Raw genomic sequence first — 21,824 nt, 5'->3', positions numbered from 1 at the left:
AATGGATATATGTTGTTGTTGCCATCTCTACTAGTGGCAGCAAGGAGTTGAGCACCTGTAGTGAGCTTAGTGAAGCATCCATCAACACCTGCATAATCAACATTTCCAAACATTAAATACATTCAAGTGAGATACAATATGGAGTACTCTACAATATGTAAATGGTGCACAAGGTTCAGGAACTAACCAATGAATGGCCTACACCCATTGAGAAACCCCTCCCTTGCTCCATTCATGCAAAAGAACATGGCATGGAATCTTGGGCCTAGGTGGGGTATTTTTGCATTTGGTACTAGAGTAACAGTAGTGACTATTACTCTACTCCTAGGGTTTGTGTCCATGCAAGTCTGAGCATAGTCTTTAAGCCTAGGATATTGCTTCTTGTGATCTCCTAACACAGCTTCAATAGCTATGTTCTTTGCCCTATATGCCATGCACTTGGGCACATCTACACCATATTTTTCCATGCATGCATCAATTATAGTCTGAATACCAGTAGTTATATCAGATCTGAAGAGATGCTCATATTTCTGTGCTAGCCACTTAGCACTAACCCTGGTGGTCTCAGTAGTACTAGGGCAAGTGTGCTCTAGTCTCATCTTCTTAATTACAAAGGTTTTATCCCCTTTTATAACTGTTGCCACCATAAAGAACTGGCATTGTTTATTTGTACACTCAACAATTATCCTCTGATCTGGATACTTGAAATTCCTGGCCTGAGTGATGTGCAAATTCAACAAAGCATCTCTAAATTGATGATGATCCCTAAAACACAACTTTAGACGTAGTTGTTCATGTGGTTGCTCCATTTTCTCATTGTACCACTTCCTAGCAGGCCTTTTCTTTGCCCTACTCTTCCTTTTCTTTGATAGGACAAATGAGATTGGCTGAAAACCATCATCATCACTCTCCCTCAACAACCCCTTCTCTTCTTCATCTGATGATGGTCTGAAATCATGTTCAACCTCTGGTAGCTTACTGGAATGTGACCTAGTAGTTGGTCCTCTTCTAACTGGCAGCTTCTGCTTCTTTACATGTACAACTATATTTTGTTCTTCTTCTTCAAAAGTCCTATCTTCCTGTACCTCAAATGGGTCCTCAACTTCAGTGTCACCCTCATAATGCAACACTGGTTCCTCATCTGATTGCTCATCATCTGATTCTTCCTCTCGTACTTCTAACTCTCTCTGTCTCTTCCCCTCTTCCACCTCTACATCTTCATCATCACAGATATAATTAGGATCACTTCCAATTTGACCATCCTCATCAGAGGCAGAAGCATCATTGTCCTCATATACCTCATATCCTTGATATCCCTCTTCTTCTTCTTCCAAAATAGCTTTCAACTTGGCATTTGCATTCCTGCTTTCTTGTGTGCAACCACCAGGAGGATGCGGTGTGCTAGAGCTGCTACATTGACTCTCAAAAACTACTCCTTGTTGATCAACAGCTAAGACAGGAGGCTCACTCAGATCATAAACAACAGGCTCTTGGTACACAATAGTGGACAAATCTGGCCTTTCACATTGATGCAACTCAAAATCTCTATCAGGGGGTGGACAAGCCCTAACTAGCAAATTAAGCTCCAATTTGTCCTGGATCTTCCCCTTTATCATTTGTAATTCGGCATGACTGTCTACTAAATCAAGCCCTTTCTCTCCTAAAGATGGATTTTCAATGTGATACAAACAATCATATGCATTAAATCATTGGGTTTCCATCACTGCAACCAAATTCAGATAAGTAATATCTGAACTACAAAGCTTCATCTCCAATGGTTCTCTTGCATCAAAATGGATCCTTACTTGCCAAATGTCTTCATCCAAACTACAAAACAAATTCAATTTCATGTATTCATTACCATAACTCTAAATTTGGAGAGCAATAGTACAATACAGGAAAATTTGAATTAACTTTCCTATAAGTCTCAAATTTACTATTACAATTACAGATGACAGAACATGAATCAATGTAGCTACGACCATTTCAGCACAATAGCAAATTCAAGGAAAAAGACAAGGACAGAATACTACAATTACTCAAACCCTAATCCCAAATTGTTACTGTAATTGAACTACTTTGATAGTGCACTACACTAGGTTACTAGGTTACTGTAATTGTCCTACAGTGCTCACAGAAGATGAACAAACCCTAATCCCCAACTGGATAAAGCAGAAGATGAACAAACCCTAAAAATCCCCAATTGGATAAATCAGAGGAGGAGGAGGAGGAGAAGGTACGTACAGCACGCCGCCGAGTCCATGCGTCAACTCATGGCTGCTGCTAGAGTTCGCCACCCACAGCTGCGCCAACCGCAACCGCTGCTCCATGGAGAGTAACAGCGACTCCTCCTCGTCGTCGCTCGAGTACGCGGAGCTGGAGTCGTCGCCGCCGTCGACGTCGACACCAGCCGGGCCGCCAGGCGGCCAAAACGGTAGGTCGCCGAGGACGACGATGCCCTCGCCGCCGCCTGCCAGAGTCGCCGACGCCATGGACTAGGGTTCGAGTCGAGGAGGAGGAGGGAAGGGGAATGGTGCGGTGGGGGACGAACCGGTGCGACCGGACGGGTTAGAGAGCGGCTTGTCCTAGTCAACGCGCGAGCACGCGCCGATTGGCCAGCTTGGCACCTGACGGGTGGGCCCGAGCTGTAGGATATATCGTCAATACGTATAAAACAACATTTTAGCCTTTTTGCAAAAACCTGGACCAATGTTGGCACTGACACGCAAAAATTAGCAATCGTGGTACCAATCTGCATGTGATGCCTCAATTATGGTACTTCCGTGCAATTAACTCCAACGGAAAGTATAGTACAAGTGTCACTCACACGTTATCGTCTTAGTTATGTCGGCAAGGATATATGTGCACACACAATGATGCAGAGGGCAGACTCATCCAGAACGGCCCATGTACTGCAAACTGTGTGTTAAACGTGGCGTAAAAGAGGGCTGCGCATGACTTTGCCAAGCTTGGCATTGCCTTGTCAAGATCACACCACAGTGATCTCGGAGCAAGATGTTCCAGCCTTGTGTTGCTGCAATAAGTTGTAGTGGGCGACACGCCCCAATCTGTTTCAAACTAAAGTTGGTGCTTTAGACCCTGTTTTTTTTTGGATTTTTCTTCTATTTTTACAGCTTTTTCATTTTCATTTTAATAAAAAAAGTCATAAAAGCTTCTAAATAGAGGTTTTTTGCTTAGACTTTTGACTTATAAATTAAAACTGTTACATGATGTTATAAGCCAAAAGCGGAAGCAAAAGGCACCTATTTAAAAGATTTTTTGGCTTTTTAGGCTGAAGCCCAAACAAACAGGGCCTTGATCTCCAAAATGCTATTCACGCGTCAACATGTTTCTCTTCACAGCAACCGTGGCACCACAACCCCCACAGGGCGTTAAATCAAATGTCACACAAGTCACCTCAAAAGTTGCAAATATTAAATACCGCAGATACAAAAGCACTACAACATCGGAAGGATTTTCACCGATTTTTCGAACATGACAGACAGCACACATACTCTCATGCATTAAATGTTGATATATGTATATAAATACACAGATCTCACGTAGTACATGCCATCCTTGAATTGGACGTAACGATTCAGAGGGGAAGTCCAGACAGTGCCGCATGGATACTCACTTCCTATTTCTTTCTCATTTGAAAAGGAGGAATGCAACCAAAAAAAAAAGGGCAAGAAACAAACAAAAATAAGAACCTTCACCAGCCACTTGTACTGAACTCCTCAGCTACCACAGATGTATACACTATGAGAGCAGCTCCAGGTAAGAAATAAGTATGCAAAAAGAAAGGGTGTGATGGAATAAGCAAAGGGGACGTAGTTCTGAAACCCTAATCAGGAACTAGCATTAATCCATTTAGAAGGCCTCGCTTCCACGTATATGATTTCATCTGATACCGCTCCACCCCCACCCCACATGTGTAGCAGGAAATTAATCACATTTGATGTTTCTGTAGATTCTCCTCACGAAAAGAGTTGACCCTACATAGCCAATAGCACCTGAATCACCAAAATAGATGTCAGAACATCAAGGTGGTCTTTAAACATTGCAATGTATAGCAATCATTAGTGCTAAAGAGTGCTTACCGCAAAGTATTCCCAGACCAAGACAGAACATCAATGTGTAGCCAAAGTAGAAACTTGTCTGGAAAAAGCCGGACATCTTTGTCTTCACATGATAGTAGTAGATGGAGTACAGGTACACATATAGCGCTGTTGATGCAGCTGAGAAAAACGAGGTCCATTGCCAATGATAGTTCTCAGCATTCAGCAAGAAATAAGTACCGACAATTGTGACACAGATTGTAACTATTAGAAGAATGACAAAGACCAGCAACATGAAGCCGTAAACATAATACACCTGCCAAGAGCCAAATAACATTGCATAATCAGATGCTCATATAATGGAAATTGCAGGAAGGTGCTTCAGAATAAGGCATGGACAAATGTAACATGAAGCAACGACAATAAAATCGTTTCCGCACTATGATAAGTGGCTAACATGATTTTGATGATTAAAAAATAGTATTTTGTACAAAATGTCTACAATGATTTCCTTGTTTACCTTGTAGTTCCAGAATGATGTGAACACAAAGTACATCTCGATGAAGATGCTGCCAAAGGGAAGCAGCCCACCCATCAATGAGATGACAGAAGGTGTAAGGTACCACTTCCTCTCGGGAATAGGCCGGGGAATAGTCTTTACTCGGCAGGGATTGTTAGGAGCCCCACTCCAGTTTCTACCAACGACCGTTCCCAAAAGCACCAGTGGAAAAGATATGAAAGCCCAAAGGACAAACATGACAACCATTGTACCAAATGGTATTGCCGCTAATGACCCATAGAAGATTGCAATTGTATTCAGTGCAAAGCCAATTGCAAAGTGCAAGAATGGAAAGAGGGATGCTGTAAGGATCATAGCCTTTATCCAGTTTTTACCTGCCATGGAATCAAGTCATGAAGTGAGAAAATCAAATATAAACTCTAGAATCTTCTACAAAAGAGTTAGATGCGATGATAACATGATGAAACTAGAAAGACAATACAAATACTGTTAGTCTAAGAAAGAAACAAAATCGTGCAACTTGTCAACAAGTGAAGGACCATACCGCCATTCCTCGAGTACAAACCAGCACTAACATATCCAGAAATAAAAGATGTAAGAGCATAGCACACGATGAAGGTTGTGATGATAGCCCCTCGCCTGAGAAACATTGGCATGTAAGTTAGAGAATAGGAATCGTATGCTCAACATGCAAGAAAGAACCATGCTCCATGCTAAAAACAACAAAAGGCTTTTTGTAACACAGCATAGGTTTTTTGACATTTCAGGATTTGTTCACTTCCCTGTACCCTACCTCCATGGGATCTGTGCATCTCAACAGAAGGACATAATACCGCCACTCCAATTTGCAAAACTGAATACAAGGTAACTTTCAGATAACCAAAAGCAGGATTTATTTTCCTGAACTATTATAGTGTGTCTAGAGGAGAAAGGAGAAATAGACACTATGTTATACTCCCTCCGTTCCAAAATAAGTGACTCAACTTTGTACTAGTTTTTATCCAAAAGGTTCACGTCCAAGCAGAAAGAGAACAGGTAACTGCAACTGGCAGGAGGTTTAGGCGCCACTGTGGTGTTGCGGTAGGGCAAAACAGTATAACAAGATGAAGGGAGGGGCGTAGGCTAGGACGGGTCACGGGAAGCACCAAAGATATGGAAAAAGAGAAATTTGTAACCATTGACTTGAATGGATAAGCCATTGTCCTATCTTTTATGTATGACCAGCCTACCACGTATGTCCGAATTTATCTCATCATCCTAATTTAACTTGAATATTACCTTTTAATAAAGACCAAACCATCTACAACACTTCATGTGTTGCCACCGATGCATGTGGCCAACAACGGCGGTAGCGTTGGCCCACATGACACAAAATTTACTTTGTGTGCTTAAAGCCTTTCAGTGTCAAACAAGTTGGGGTAGGCTAGAGTTGAAACCCATAAGATATCGAAACCAAGTCATGGTTCTGGCACGTGGATAGCTAACTTCCACGCACCCCTGTCCATGGCTAGTTCTTTGGTGATATCCCAGTCATTCAGATCTCTCTTTTACGGACTCCTCCGATGTCAAGTTTGGTCTACCCCGACCTCTCTTGACATTATCAAAGCGTTTTAACCGTCCGCTCTGCGTTGGCGCTTTTGAGGGCCTGCGTTGTATATGCCCAAACCGTCTCAAGCGATGTTGGACAAGCTTCTCCTTTACCCTGGCTTGGGACCAGCTATGTTATTAATCCCTTATTTCAAGTTAAGTGAAACCCAAGGACAATAAATTGTATTGCCAATCCCACATCCTCCAACTATAAGATGCTCAGCGATGCTCACTGATACTTAAGTGAGTACTTTACGCATGCAGGTTTTTAGATGCTCAAATAGGATTACAAAACAAAACAGTGAATACTATCTTGAACAAGTGTTATTTGCAATAAGGAACAGATCAGTGACAATTTTCAGTACCAGCGGCAAACAAAGAGAAATGCAATGGTAGAGACTAGAATCTTCTTCAGTCCATCAATAATGCTTCCTAATCAATATATTATATGTAATACATTTTTTTTATTTGCACATGTAATAGTTAAGAAGTCGGTGGTCATTTTTTTTCTCATCGATTTTTGAATAGTTTATTCAGGTAAAAATAAATTTAACTAGAAGAGATCAAAATTCAATCTAGCAGGTACGAGAATGTTGTCAGCATTTGAAAATAGACACGACACTACATTCCCACATTCCTATCCAGGGATCATCATAAAAAATGGTGGAAACAGGCAGATGCCAGCAATTTACATTGATCTTGAGCCAACTTTTTTGTTTAAGTTACTGTATTTACAGAATGATACTTCATAATCGCAAATTCGCAAATGATTGGCAGTAAAGATTTTCTAAGAAAAGTACAGGATCTGGAAGGCTCCTCCCGAGTTCCTCACGAACAAGTTATGTTCTGGTACTCTGAACGCTGGTCCAGCTCATTTTCAAATATTCCTGCCCTTCATTCATCTTTTTACGTATTATTAATAGGGTCGACCATGCCACTTTTTTAGCTTGTCATGTATTTCAAGCCAAGTGTTCTGCATGCAAGGCAAGAAAGAAAGGAGATGAAAAGTATGTGTATGATTTTGAGCATACCCAACATATAACATGCCAACGATGGCCAATACAATCACAAGTAGGATAAGAGCTGCCAGCTGGGTGCCGATACCGACAAGAGCAGAAAGAAGTGTCAAGCTTCTAGGAGGACGAAATACATCACCATGGACAAGTTTCCACCCAGATTCCTCATTAACATCTCTCTCCTAATAAAGCAAAGTCGTGAGTTCAGGCAACAGTTGAGTGGCAGTGGATAAAAACCAAGAGAGTTAATTTGGTTGGAATATTATTCAAGTGCGGCAAAATAGGCACCAGAATTCAGATGCTCACCAGTGACTCTAGATCATCATCATCACGAGCATATTTTGCATAATCATTTCTCAGTGTTCGCATCAATATCATTGAAACCAAACCAGTGAGAAAAATAACCATCATGAAAGAATTGAAAATGGAGAACCAGTGAATCTGAACATGAAAATTTAGAAATAATTTAGAACCTTCCAATGGTTAGTTCAAAGGGGAGATGCGGTTCGCTATTGTTGAATTGAAGGGTTATTCCCATTAGCAGGGAGAGGGTTGTGTGCTACGCATACTGGATTCTTTTTCCAAAAAGCAATCATTACCATTTACCTGGTGTTCAAAGAAAGGATAGTCCAGGTAAACTTCAAAACGGCGTGCAAATGAAACATCTGTTGGTACCCACTTCACTGAATATGTCAAGTCCAACTTCTTGCCAGCGTCAAGGAGCTTAGGAGACTCTTGGGTGAGATTAACATGAATTATCTACAAAATCAAATCAGATCCACTTATATATTCATGTTCAAATATCTACAAAAATAAAATCAGATTCATTTATGACTTGTCCAAATTATGTGTTAATGTTCTGAATCAATGGAAGATACATACCCTGTTATCATTGTACTTTACAAGAATGTTCTTGTGCGTGTAAAGATAGTGCTTGTTTTCACTGTTTTTGTCAGTCTCTCCAACAAATCCTGTCAAAGCATATAACAACTGTCTTGTTAGGCAAAAGAAACAAAGATAAAGAATAGCAAAGAAAATACTAAGTTGACAGGAACATACCCCAAAGAGGCAGATCATCTAGGTGCATGGTGCCACAAGCAATGCAAAATCCAGTGAAAAATGTTAGAAACAAGAAATATGCCTAAATCAGCGTAATACAACAAAATGTAATGCATCACATATTAATCCACATACCTATGAAAAATTCAAACCAGTACGAGCTTTCAATGGCATCAGCAAATTGTTGAACCTTCTTGGAATCTAGTTCCAGTGTGCAAATGGATCCCCTTTCCACATTTCCTAAAGCAAAGGCAACATAACATTTATATAATTAATAAGACAAACAAATGCATATGTCGACATTCAGTAAATCACAAATAAATACAAGGATGGTCTGAGATTAACAAGAACATACTTAAGAACTTTATGTCAAGCTGACTATCAATCAACTCATTCCCACCCAGGACTTCTCCAAGACCACCCCACTTATGCCCAGGGTTCTCAGATGGTTGACAAAATGGGAGGCTGTGATAATTGTAAGTTTCTTGAGGATTATTGTAAGGTCCAACTTTATTCACCCAGAGCTTAACTGAATCTCCAGCTTTGTACTGCATATAAGAAACATAAAGCAGATGAGAACTTCCAGCCAGACGAAATGCTCATAGCACATGGTATTAAGAATAATTAATTTAGAAAGAAAGCATTGTTGAAGATAATACCGAATGAAACAAATGTATGATGTAAATCTGCAAAACATTAGTGATTGGGGGTTGATGATGGCTAACGCTAAGGTACATTATGGAGAGAAGAAAAAAGCCATGGGATCTCTTTCGTCATTACTCAGTCCTAAGTTACGAAAGCATTTTCTTAATTTTCATATAAGCACTCAAGTTTGATCAACTAAAATATTCCAGTCACTAATACTCCAGTCAAGTAAGTCCTCCTATATAAGACAGTATATGTATCAATTATTAATCGAATAATAAGAGATTAGTTTATTGATCCATTATCTATCTCATTCCTTCTCCCTAACATATGTTCTACTCCCAATCCCCTGCACCGTGCCATCCGTCCATCTTCATGGCAGTAGCTACCTATGTTATTCCAGGCTACATGTCAATGAGGCATGGGGTAACATTTCCACTGACATGTGGGCCATTAGGCTAAATGTCAGACTATCAGTGAGGCATGGAGTTGTATTTTGAGAAATGCCAATCTTAGTAGTGGCAAGCTATTTCCAAATTAATCTATATCAAGAAACCAATATACAACCTATCTCTAAAATAAATATATAACCGTCAGCAGTGCAATTGACTTTCTTTAATGTTCAAATATGATTGCAAGGACAGAGCACATGAGTTGCAGCATCACGCACGATCAAGACCATTGGCAAGGAATTATTATCCTAGTTGCATGGACAACTGAATGTCTCATACTCCCATTTATTTCACCAAATTGAAGATCACGATGACAGATGCATGAAAGCTAGAATGCAGAATATTATCCTACTAAAAGTTATTTGACAATTTTCATGATTAACCAAATCAAATCAATTCATATTGATCACAAGGAAACAAATGAATAGAAAAAAAAGATGCACACATAGATTTGACAAGAGAGTATGCTCTTGCTGCTCACTCCTTGGATTATAGCCTGCTATTTTCAACCACCAAGTGCACGCAAAACAAGTTATAGAACATTTGTATGCAAGACAAGACCAAAATGTCAGCACCTCTCTATGAACCAAACAGTAACAATATCCTGAATCTAATAAGTAGAAACCACAATGCAGCCTTCACTACATCTACAGGAACATACACTGCAGCCTCGAAGTACCTGGATGTACGCGAATTTCCTCCGATCAACATCAAGTTATTATATATCTAAGTTCAGAGTATCAGGCACCACCACTGGTACCATTCCGATCAGGTCCCGCACAGATCGAACTCATTTGGAGCACTAACCCTGTAGCACTTTATATTGTTTCCACCACCGTAAGCTAAGCTATGATGAATCATCCGAAGATTTAAAACCTCCTCCGTCGTTGAACACCAAGATTCTCGCGTCACATCAGCCACAACCTCCAGACAACCGAACTGCACTAAGAGCTCTAGGAACTAAAACCTCAGGACGCGAGAGCTGGAGAGACCAGCGCGAGATCGCGCCGATGGGCAACCAGATCTGACGCCACAGAATGGGAGCAACTAGAGCGAACAAACTGAGGGGGGCAACAAAAGGTCTTAGATCCAAGGGAAGATAAGGCGGGGCTGAGCAGCGCACCTTGTGGTCAGACTCTGAGGCGGACGCGCGGAGCGGAGAAGCGAAGGCGAAGACGGCGGTGAGTGCGAGGAGGAGGACGAGGCGTCTGCGGCCGCCGCCGCGGGAGGAGGGGAGCATTCCGCCGGCGGCGAGATCTGAGGATGAAGAGGAGGCGGTCGCGAGCCTTCTGTCGGGTTGGCCCGAGAGAGCTGCCGCCTCGCGATTTCACTGCGGTTTTGGACGGTCTCTGATCTATCTGGGATCTATTGGCGTTGACTCTTTGATAAACAAATGGGCAGAACAGGCAAATTCAGTGATTCTATGTCTTCCTAAAAAAAAGTGATTCTATTCAAAAGAAATTCTTTTTCAGGAAATTACTAGCAAGATAGATCAATGGTACTTTCTCCGTGTCAAAATAAGTGACTTCGAGTACATCGAACATAAGTGATGCAAGAATTTTGTTGATTCATTAATAGTTTAATATCCTAAACTAAGAAGTCATACGGCTTAAAAAATAAGCTGCCTCTCATCGGCTTAAAGAATAAGCCGCCTCTAAAATTTGTTGAGACTTCTAAATTAGTTATTACATAACTAGTTTAGAAGCCCCGATGAATAAGAGAGGCGGCTTATGAGAAAAGCTGAGGAGGAGACGGCTTATTTTTTAAGCTGCCAAAAAAACTGGCCCATAGTGTGATCCGTCCTTCTCCTTTCTACTCACAAGATTGTCAGTCTTCAAGAAATTGAATATGGCTCCATTGCAAAGCAAGCGATGGCCCCTCGATTGATTAATAACAGATCCTCTTTAAGAGTATTATATCAGTAAAACAATTGACCACAAGAGGTGAAAATTATGCCACTCATGTGATCACTAAATATCATCCCCAAGCTTGCTTGCTCTGGCACCACGGGAAAAACCCTAGCCGCACCGCCAGGGACTACTATTGGTGCTAAAACAGGCGGATCTCGATAGGGGGTCCTAAGTTGGCGATCTAAGTAAGATATTAACAAGAGAAAGTAGGGACACGGTCTTTTATCCAGGTTCGGGCCATCTCGAGGAGGTAAAACCCTACAACCTGCTTTTTGATATATTGATTGTGATGGAGTACGGAATACAGTATGATCTACCTTGAGATCGTATGAACGAGTTCTAGGTTCTACACGTCTCAAAAGCCTCTCTATAGACTAAACCTATGGCTTATATAGGCACCGGAGGTGGGTCCTCGGCGTGACCCATTCATCAGTCGTTGGTAGGTCCTCGGCGTGACCCATTCATCAGTCGTTGGTAGGTCCTCGGCTCGTCCCATAAGTGGCGGGCCGACGCGGTAAGCACCCCCTAGTCCAGGACACCATCAGTAGCCCCTGAACTAGTCTTCAAGCTGAGGGCATAGGACATCTTCTTCGGGATAATTTTATAATTTCAAGTCTTCGGCTTTGTAGACGAGTTTCATCCTCCACATCGGCTCCCGATTTCGAGGATATGCTCGGCTCCAAGGTCTTCTTGGCTCTTCCAATTGCGACCATGTGTTTTTCATGATAATCTTCCCCTGATAACAAGGGATGTCTTTTAACAAGACCCTTCCCCTCTCGGCACTATTTATTTTTTAGCAGGGCCGAGGTCTTTTTTAAACTTAGCCATGAAGGCTTACTGCGAGAGGTGGGTCAAACCCTAATAGTTTTTTCGGCCGAGAATTGAAGCTTCATCTCCCGTGGCAGGGTCAGGCCGTCTCGTCAATAGCCATTATTATGCGTATCATATCCTAAGGCCGTTTCTATTGGCACATCCTGTCAATAAAGAGACCGTGCTTCCCTATTTCCAGCGGTGTCATCAATGAACATGCCTTAATCTCTGTGTGCACATACTGCATGATGCATTGGGGCGACCCCTGTCCTTTTGACTGTCATATAAAAAAGGGAGAAGCAGTAAATTGATTTTACCCATGCTCTCATCTCTTGTTCCGGCGCCAAGAACCTACCGCAAGCCCAGGTGCTTCGAGATCTGCTTCTAGTTTCTGCTCTTTTCCCTTCTCTTCACATCGCACGAGATGGCCGGCAAAGGGAATGATACCGAGGCCGAGGACACCGGCAAGGGGGGGCGATGGCTGCATTCTACGGTCATCACTAGCATCATCTCAAAGCTCAAGGCCGATGGGTATCTTCCCATGCTGGTCAGGTGTCGATCTCCCATAGAGGAGGGTGCAAGCCGCTCGGCTTCCGCCATCCCCACTCCCCGCAAAGGGGAGCGGGTGATTTTTGTTTTCCACCTCATCCAAGGTCTGGTTTTCCCCTTCGTCCCTTCGTTCGGGGCCTCATCTTCTACTACATGCTTGATTTCCATCATATGGCCCCGAATTCCATTCTCCACATAGCCACTTTTGTGATCTTTTGTGAAGCCTTCCTTCGCATTGAGCCCCATGTCAGGCTATGGCTGAAGGTGTTCTGTGTCAAGCTGGATAGCAGCGGCTCCCATCTCGGAGAGTGCGTCGGAGCTGTGACCAGCAAGCTCACCAATGTGATTGGCCGGAGGGCACCTTCATCGAAACGGTGAAGCTTTGGCAACAAGAATGGTTTTACGTGGCGGGTCCATCTGTATGAATCCATGGAGGGACCCCCATCTTCTTAGTGGAACCACCGAGGAGGTTGGCCTATTGGATAGACAAGAACCTCAACTGGGGGGCCCAAAGGAGGTGAAGGCACTTCAGTGTAAGCTTAAGGCTGTGGTTGGCGAGGGCATCAACCTAGTGGAAATGGTCCCAAGTGATGCTCCATCGTTGGATCCTTCCTCTCCAAGGACGAGCTACTCCGATGTGAGAGCTCAAGCCAGAGGATGACGCGGTGATCCAGGGATTCTTTCAAGAAGAGGACCTCGACGGGATGTGGAATCTCTTGTTCAAGCCCAAGAAGAACTCCTTCCCCTCCAGGGCCAAGGCATCGGTCTAAGCCATACCATCCCTGTCATCGAGGTAACTTTTCCTCTCTCAGCTTACTAAGTGTATCTTCCTGTCATACTTTTTCCTGGGCAGCAGTTAAATGTATGTTGTTTACGCATGTTTGGCGTGTGCGGGCCTAGAAGATGAAGTCCTTGGTGTTGGGGAACACAACAATTTCAAAAAAATTCCTACGCACATGCAAGATCCATCTAGGTGATGCATTGCAATGAGAGGGGAGAGTGTTGTCCATGTACCCTCGTAGACCATAAGCGGAAGCGTTATGACAACCTGGTTGATGTAGTCATACGTCTTCACGATCCGACCGATCCTATCACCGAAGATACGGCACCTCTGTGATCTGCACACGTTCAGCTCAGTGACGTCCCACGAACTCTAGATCCAGCTGAGTGTCGAGGGAGAGCTTCGTCAGCACGACGGCGTGATGACGGTGATGATGAAGTTACCGACGCAGGGCTTCGCCTAAGCACTACAACGATATGACCGAGGTGGAAATATGTGGAGGGGGCACCGCACACGGCTAAGAGATCAACTTGTGTGTCTATGGGGTGCCCCCTCCCCCGTATATAAAGGAGTGGAGGAGGGGAGGGCCGGCCCTCTCTATGGCGCGCCCTAGGGGGGTCCTACTCCCACCGGGAGTAGGATTCCCCCCTTCCCTAGTTGGAGTAGGAGAGAAGGAAGGGGGAGACAGAGGGAAGGAAGGGGGGCCGGCCCCCCACCCAATTCGTATTGGGCTAGGAGGGCTCCACCTTGGCCTTTGATGACCCACAAGTATAGGGGATCTATCATAGTCCTTTCGATAAGTAAGAGTATCGAACCCAACGAGGAGCAGAAGGAAATGATAAGCGGTTTCCAGTAAGGTATTCTCTGCAAGTACTGAAATAAGTGGTAACAGATAGTTTTGTGATAGGATAATTTGTAACGAGCAACAAGTAACAAAAATAAATAAGGTGCAGCAAGGTGGCCCAATACTTTTTGTAGCAAAGGACAAGCCTGGACAAACTCTTATATAGAGAAAAGCGCTCCCGAGGACACATGGGAATATCATCAAGCTAGTTTTCATCACGCTCATATGATTCGCGTTCGGTACTTTGATAATTTGGTACGTGGGTGGATCGGTGCTAGGGTATTGTCCTTACTTGGACAAGCGTCCCACTTATGATTAACCTCTATTGCAAGCATCCACAACTACAACAAAAGTATTAAGGTAAACCTAACCATAGCATGAAACATATGGATCCAAATCAGCCCCTTACGAAGCAACGCATAAACTAGGGTTTAAGCTTCTGTCACTCTAGCAACCCATCATCTACTTATTACTTCCCAATGCCTTCCTCTAGGCCCAAAATAATGGTGAAGTGTCATGTAGTCGATGTTCACATAACACCACTAGAGGAGAGACAACATACATCTTATCCAAATATCGAACGAATACCAAATTCACATGACTACTAATAGCAAGACTTGTCCTATGTCCTCAGGAACAACCGTAACTACTCACAAAGCATAAACATGTTCATAATCAGAGGGGTATTAATATGCATATAGGATCTGAACATATGATCTTCCACCAATTAAACCAACTAGCATCAACTACAAGGAGTAATTAACACTACTAGCAACCTACTAGCACCAATCCTGGACTTGGAGACAAGAATTGAATACAAGAGATGAACTAGAGTTTTGAGAGGAGATGGTGCTAATGAAGATGTTGATGGAGATTGCCCTCTCCCGATGAGAGGAGCGTTGGTGATGACGATGGCGATGATTTCCCCCTCCCGGAGGGAAGTTTCCCCGGCAGAACAGCTCCGCCAGAGCCCTAGATTGGTTCCGCCAAGGTTCCGCCTCGTGGCGGCGGAGTTTCGTCCGAGAAGATGGCTTTTGATTTTTTTCCTCATCGAAAGACTCCATATAGCAGAAGATGGCCACCGGAGGGCCACCAGGGGGCCCACGAGGTAGGGGCGCGCCCAGGGGGGTAGGGCGCCCCCCCACCCTCGTGGGCAGGGTGTGGCCCCCCTGGTGAATCTCTTCCGCTGGGTATTCTTTATATATTCTGAAAACGTCTTCCGTGAAGTTTCAGGACTTTTGGAGCTGTGCAGAATAGGTCTCTAATATTTGCTCCTTTTCTAGCCCAGAATCCCAGCTGTCGGCATTCTCCCTCTTCATGTAAACCTTGTAAAATAAGAGAGAATAGGCATAAGTATTGTGACATAATGTGTAATAACAGCCCATAATGCAATAAGTATCGATATAAAAGCATGATGCAAAATGGACGTATCAACTCCCCCAAGCTTATACCTCGCTTGTCCTTAAGCGAAAAGCCGAAATCGAAAAATATGTCCACATGTTTAGAGATAGAGGTGTCGATAAAAATAAAATACGGACATGAGGGCATCATGATCATTCTTAGAACAACAACTTATATAATTCTTGTCATATGATTTCTTATGCTAGAGTAATAATTCAATCACAATTTCAAGTATGAATCGTAAACTTCATTGAAAACTAACAAACTATGATCTCAGTCATTGGAGCAATTGCAATTTATCATAACAAAGGAAAGAGTCAATGTATAAGAGCTTTTTAGCAAGTCCACATACTCAACTATCATATAGTGTTTCACAATTGCTGACACTCACGCAATACTTATGGGTATGGAGTTTTGATCAAACACAGAGAAAGATAGGGGCTTATAGTTTTGCCTCCCAACGTTTTACCTCAAGGGTAATGTCAACGGTAATAGTTCATAAAAACTCACATCCAATTAGCCATATATACCAGGATCTTTCCAACATACTGTGCTTGCCAGAGGATAAAATGTAAAAAGGAAGGGTGAAGATCACCATGACTCTTATGCAATGTAGGAGATAAAAGTAAAAGATAAGCCCTTCGTAGAGGGAAGCAGAGGTTGTCATGCGCTTTTATGGTTGGATGCACAAAATCTTAATGCGAAAGAACATCACTTTATATTGCCACTTGTGATATGGACCTTTATTATGCGGTCTGTCGCTTTTATTTCTTTCACATCACACGATCGTATAAAGTTTATTTTCTCCCACACTAATAAGTCATACATATTTAGAGAGCAATTTTTGTTGCTTTGCACCGATGACAACTTACTTGGAGGATCTTACTCAATCCATAGGTAGGTATGGTGGACTCTCATGGCAAGACTGGTTTAAGGGTATTTGGAAGCACAAGTAGTATCTCTACTTGGTGCGATGAATTTGGCTAGCATGAGGGAGAAAGGCAAGCTCAACCATGTTGGCTGATCCATGACAATATAATTTATCTCAGATGTAAGAAAACATAACCCATTACGTTGTCTTCCTTGTCCAACGTCAACTCTTTAGCATGTCATATTTTAATGAGTGCTCACAATCATAAAAGATGTCCAAGATAGTATATTTATATGTGAATACCTCTCTTTCTTTATTATTTCCTATTAATTGCAACGATGACCAAAACTATGTTTGTCAACTCTCAACAACTTTTATTCATCATACTTTTTCTATGTGAGCTCATTACTCTCCATAAGATTCACATGATCTCTTTGTTTCTTTTTATTTCTTTCTCTTTTCTTTTATTCCCTTAGGATCATGGAAAAATAATCGAGCCCTTGACTCAACACTAATCTTTATTATATAGCTCACAGACTCGATTACATAGAAGGATTATAAAGCAAAACTCGCGACTAGATCATAGTACTAAGAACTTTTATTCTACTAGATCAAGATATTGCCAAAAGGATCGAACTAAGGAAAACGGTAAAGATAAAATTGATGGTGATACGATACCGGGGCACTCCCCCAAGCTTGGCAGTTGCCAAGGGGAGTGCCCATACCAGATACTCAATTCTTCTTTGTTGGTGGAGATGGTGGTGATTTTGTTGATGGTGTAGGCTTGTCGTCCTTCTTCCAAGGCATAGGCTCACCATCATAGAAGGATGACCGAGTCTCCTGAAACCTCAAATCTACAGCCAAACTCATCCTCTTGAATCTATATTTATACTCATAGTTTTGATTTTGCAGGTCATAGATTTGGGCTTGGAGGTGCTCGTTTTTCTCATGAAGCTTGAAGATGGCCTCCCCAATGTCCTTGACATCCAGCTTGTGGTTGTTGGTGAACTCCGTGATCATGATGTGATTGGAATTGAGTCCACGCTCCACCATCTCCTGACACTTGAAAACTTCTTGCTCCAATGCCTCAAGCCTTGCCTCCGTGCTTCCGGTCTTCCTTGGTCCCTCGGCATCGCGGATGTGCAACAACCCCTCATGCATCTCAATGGTTTGAGGGTGTTGCAGCACTTCTGCGAGGTAGGGGTTGATGACCTTCTCGAAGAACTGGTCCTTGGGGGCGCTTGAAGACGACATGACGATCTGGATCTGTTGGAAAAACAACTCGAAACTAAAACAGGAGATTTTTGCGTGATACGGGAGTCAAAACCTCTGGGAGATTATATAATGATTTTTTACCGACCAAAATACGTGTCATGTACGAAAACGGAGTCTGGAGAGCACACGAGGTGCCCACAAGGTAGGGGGCGCGCCCTCCACGCTCGTGGAGCCCTCGTGTCCTTCCCAGACTGCTTCTTATTTTTCTATTTTTCCAAATATTCCAAAACAGAGAAATATTGCCTTAAAACTGTTTTGGAGTCGGTTTACTTACCGTACCACATACCTATTCCTTTTCGGAGTCTGAAACGTTCCGGAAAGTGTCCCTTATGTATTCCTTCGGGGTTACGGTTTCAATAATATTGGTTTCAACATTTATGGGATTACCTGAGATATAATGTTTGATTCTTTGACCATTCACCACCTTCGGATTTGTGCCTTCAAAGTTGTTGATTTTTATGGCACCGGAACAGTAGAACTCTTCAATAACGTAAGGACCTTCCCATTTAGAGAGAAGTTTTCCAGCAAAAAATCTTAAACGAGAGTTGTATAGCAATACATAATCACCTACATTAAACTCACGCTTTTGTATCCTTTTGTCATGCCATCTTTTAACTTTTTTCTTTAAACAGCTTGGCATTTTCATAGGCTTGGGTTCTCCATTCATCAAGTGAGCTAATATCAAATAACCTCTTCTCACCGGCAAGTTTAAAATCGTAATTGAGCTCTTTAATAGCCCAATATGCCTTGTGTTCTAGTTTGAGAGGTAAGTGACATGCTTTTCCATAAACCATTTTATACGGAGACATACCCATAGGGTTTTTATATGCAGTTCTATAGGCCCATAATGCATCATCAAGTCTCTTGGACCAATTCTTTCTAGATCTATTAACAGTCTTTTGCAAAATTAATTTGAGCTCTCCATTACTCAATTCTACTTGACAACTAGACTGTGGGTGATAAGGAGATGCAATTCTATGATTAACATCATATTTAGCAAACATTTTACGGAAAGCACCGTGAATAAAATGTGAACCACCATCAGTCATTAAATATCTAGGGACTCCAAATTTTGGAAAAAATAACTTCTTTAAGCATTTTAATAGAAGTGTTATGATCAGCACTACTAGTTGGAATAGCTTCTACCCACTTAGTAACGTAATCAACAACAACTAAAATATGTATATATCCATTAGAGGAAGGAAAGGGTCCCATATAGTCAAAGCCCCAAACATCAAATGGTTCAATAACGAGTGAATAATTCATAGGCATTTCTTGACGTCTACTAATATTACCAATTCTTTGACATTCATCACAAGATAAGACAAACTTATGGGCATCCTTGAAGAGAGTAGGCCAATAAAAACCGGATTGCAATACCTTATGTGCAGTTCTATCTCCAACATGGTGTCCTCCATAAGCTTCGGAGTGACACTTGCGTAGGATCTGTTCCTGTTCATGCTCAGGTACACAACGTTTAATAACACCATCTACTCCTTCTTTATAAATATGTGGGTCATCCCAAAAGTAATGCCTCAAATCATAGAAGAACTTTTTCTTTTGCTGGTATGTGAAACTAGGTGGTATAAACTTAGCAACAATGTAATTAGCATAATCAGCATACCATGGAGCAGTATGAGAAGCATTTATGACATTTAATTGCTCATCGGGAAAGCTATCATCAATAGGTAGTGGGTCATCAAGCACATTTTCTAACCTAGACAAGTTGTCTGCAACGGGGTTCTCAGCTCCCTTTCTATCAACAATATGTAAATCAAATTCTTGTAGCAAGAGAACCTATCTAATAAGTCTAGGTTTAGCATCTTTATTTTCCATAAGATATTTAATAGCAGCATGATCAGTGTGAATAGTTATTTTAGAATCAACAATATAAGGTCTGAACTTATCACAAGCAAATACAACTGCTAAGAATTCTTCTTCAGTAGTAGCATAATTTCTTTGAGCATTGTCTAGGGTTTTACTAGCATATTGAATAACGTTTAATTTATTATCAACTCTTTGCCCTAGAACAGCACCTATGGCATAATCACTAGCATCACACATAATTTCAAAAGGTAAATTCCAATCAGGTGGCTGAACAATAGGTGCAGAGATCAATGCTTTCTTAAGTATTTCAAATGCTTCTACACAATCATCATCAAAGACAAATGGTATATATTTTTGTAATAAATTAGTCAGAGGTCGAGAAATTTTTGAGAAGTCCTTAATGAACCTCCTATAAAAACCGGCGTGACCAAGGAAACTTCTTATACCTTTGATGTCCTTGGGGCATGGCATATTTTCAATAGCATCAACCTTGGCTTTATCAACCTCAATACCTCTTTCAGAAACTTTGCCCCAAGACAATGCCTTCATTAACCATAAAGTGGCACTTTTCCCAATTCAAGACAAGATTAGTTTCTTCACATCTTTGCAGAACTCGATCAAGGTTGCTCAAGCAATCATCAAAAGAAGATCCATAGACGGAGAAATCGTCCATGAAAACCTCACAAATATTTTCACAAAAGTCAGAGAATATAGCCATCATGCATCTTTGAAAGGTAGCAGGTGCATTACATAGACCAAAAGGCATACGTCTATAAGCAAAAGTACCAAAAGGGCAAGTAAAAGTAGTCTTTGATTGATCTTTGGCTGACACGGGTATTTGAGAGAAACCAGAATAACCATCTAGAAAGCAAAAATGTGTATGTCTGGATAGTCTTTCTAGCATTTGATCGATAAAAGGTAAGGGGTAATGATCCTTTTTAGTTGCCTTATTTAGTTTATGGAAATCAATTACCATCCTATAACCTATAATAATTCTTTGAGGAATTAATTCATCTTTATCATTAGGAATGATAGTAATACCTCCCTTCTTAGGGACACAATGGACAGGACTTACCCACTGACTATCAGCAACGGGATAGATTATACCTGCCTCAAGGAGCTTTAGTATTTCCTTTTTTACCACTTCTTTCATTTTAGGATTCAGCCGTCGTTGATGATCACGAACTGGTTTAGCATCTTCTTCCAAATTAATTTTATGTTGACATAGAGTGGGACCAATGCCCTTAAGATCATCAAGAGTATACCCAATAGCAGCACGGTGCTTCTTCAGAGTTTTCAATAATCTCTCGTCCTCATGCTCTGAAAGGTTAGCACTAATAATAACAGGATATATCTTTTTCTCATCAAGATAAGCATATTTAAGAGTATCAGGCAGCAGTTTAAGCTCAAACACGGGATCACCCTTGGGTGGAGGAGGATCCCCTAAGATTTCAACAGGCAAACTGTGTTTCAGAATAGGTTCCTGTTTAAAGAATACTTCATCTATTTCCCTTCTTTCATTCATAAACATATCATTTTCATGGTCTAGCAAATATTGTTCTAAAGGATCACTAGGAGGTACGACAATAGAAGCAAGACCAATAATTTCATCCTTACTAGATAATTCTTCTTCACGGTGTTGTCTACTAAATTTAGAGAAATTAAATTCATGAGTCATATCATCTAAACCGATAGTAACAACATCCCTTTTGCAATCTATGGTAGCATTAATAGTGTTCAAGAAGGGTCTACCAAATATAATGGGACAAAAGCTATCTTGTGGGGAACCAAGAACAAGAAAATCAGCAGGATATTTAGTTTTCCCACACAAGACTTCAACATCTCTAACAATTACCATTGGTGAAATAGTATCTCTATTGGCAAGTTTAATTGTGACATCAATATCTTCTAACTCAACAGGTGCAATATCATGCATAATTTCTCTATAAAGGCTAATAGGTATTGCACTAGCACTGGCACCCATATCACATAAGCCATGATAACAATGATCTCCTATTTTAACAGAAATAACAGGCATGCCTACCACTGGTCCAGGTTTATCTTTAGCACAAGGTTTAGCAATTCTAGCAGTTTCATTACAGAAATAGATAACATGCCCATCAATATTACCAGACAAGAGATCTTTAACAATAGCAATATTAGGTTCAACTTTAACTTGCTTAGGAGGTGTATATGTTTTAATATTGCTTTTACGA

General features: G+C 41.6%; 1 protein-coding gene across 1 annotated transcript; it reads right to left on the bottom strand.

Annotated features, from left to right (window-relative positions):
* Positions 1–3,496: 3,496 nt before the first annotated feature.
* Positions 3,497–10,688, bottom strand: LOC119300732 (transmembrane 9 superfamily member 1-like). Its single transcript, XM_037577633.1, has 12 exons — positions 10,464–10,688; positions 8,599–8,791; positions 8,379–8,483; positions 8,244–8,261; positions 8,067–8,155; positions 7,791–7,943; positions 7,491–7,625; positions 7,200–7,366; positions 5,126–5,220; positions 4,582–4,955; positions 4,104–4,377; positions 3,497–4,016 (listed from the first exon to the last, which is right to left on the bottom strand). The coding sequence occupies exons 1-12, from the start codon at positions 10,578–10,580 to the stop codon at positions 3,949–3,951; spliced, it is 1,788 nt and encodes a 595-aa protein (XP_037433530.1). The 5' UTR covers positions 10,581–10,688; the 3' UTR covers positions 3,497–3,948.
* Positions 10,689–21,824: the final 11,136 nt, after the last annotated feature.

The sequence above is a fragment of the Triticum dicoccoides genome, chromosome 5A (assembly GCF_002162155.2).
Source record: "Triticum dicoccoides isolate Atlit2015 ecotype Zavitan chromosome 5A, WEW_v2.0, whole genome shotgun sequence".
NCBI classification, from domain to species: domain Eukaryota; kingdom Viridiplantae; phylum Streptophyta; class Magnoliopsida; order Poales; family Poaceae; genus Triticum; species Triticum dicoccoides.
This window is presented reverse-complemented; position numbering and strand designations above follow the sequence as displayed.

Excerpts from the sequence above, each read along its gene's own strand:
- LOC119300732 (XM_037577633.1), bottom strand. The coding sequence starts at position 10,580 with ATGCTCCCCTCCTCCCGCGGCGGCGGCCGCAGACGCCTCGTCCTCCTC. Across the intron at positions 8,792-10,463 it reads CCTCAGAGTCTGACCACAAG|TACAAAGCTGGAGATTCAGT; the intron begins GTGCGCTGCTCA and ends TCTTATATGCAG. Across the intron at positions 4,956-5,125 it reads TTTGTACTCGAGGAATGGCG|GTAAAAACTGGATAAAGGCT; the intron begins GTATGGTCCTTC and ends ATTCCATGGCAG.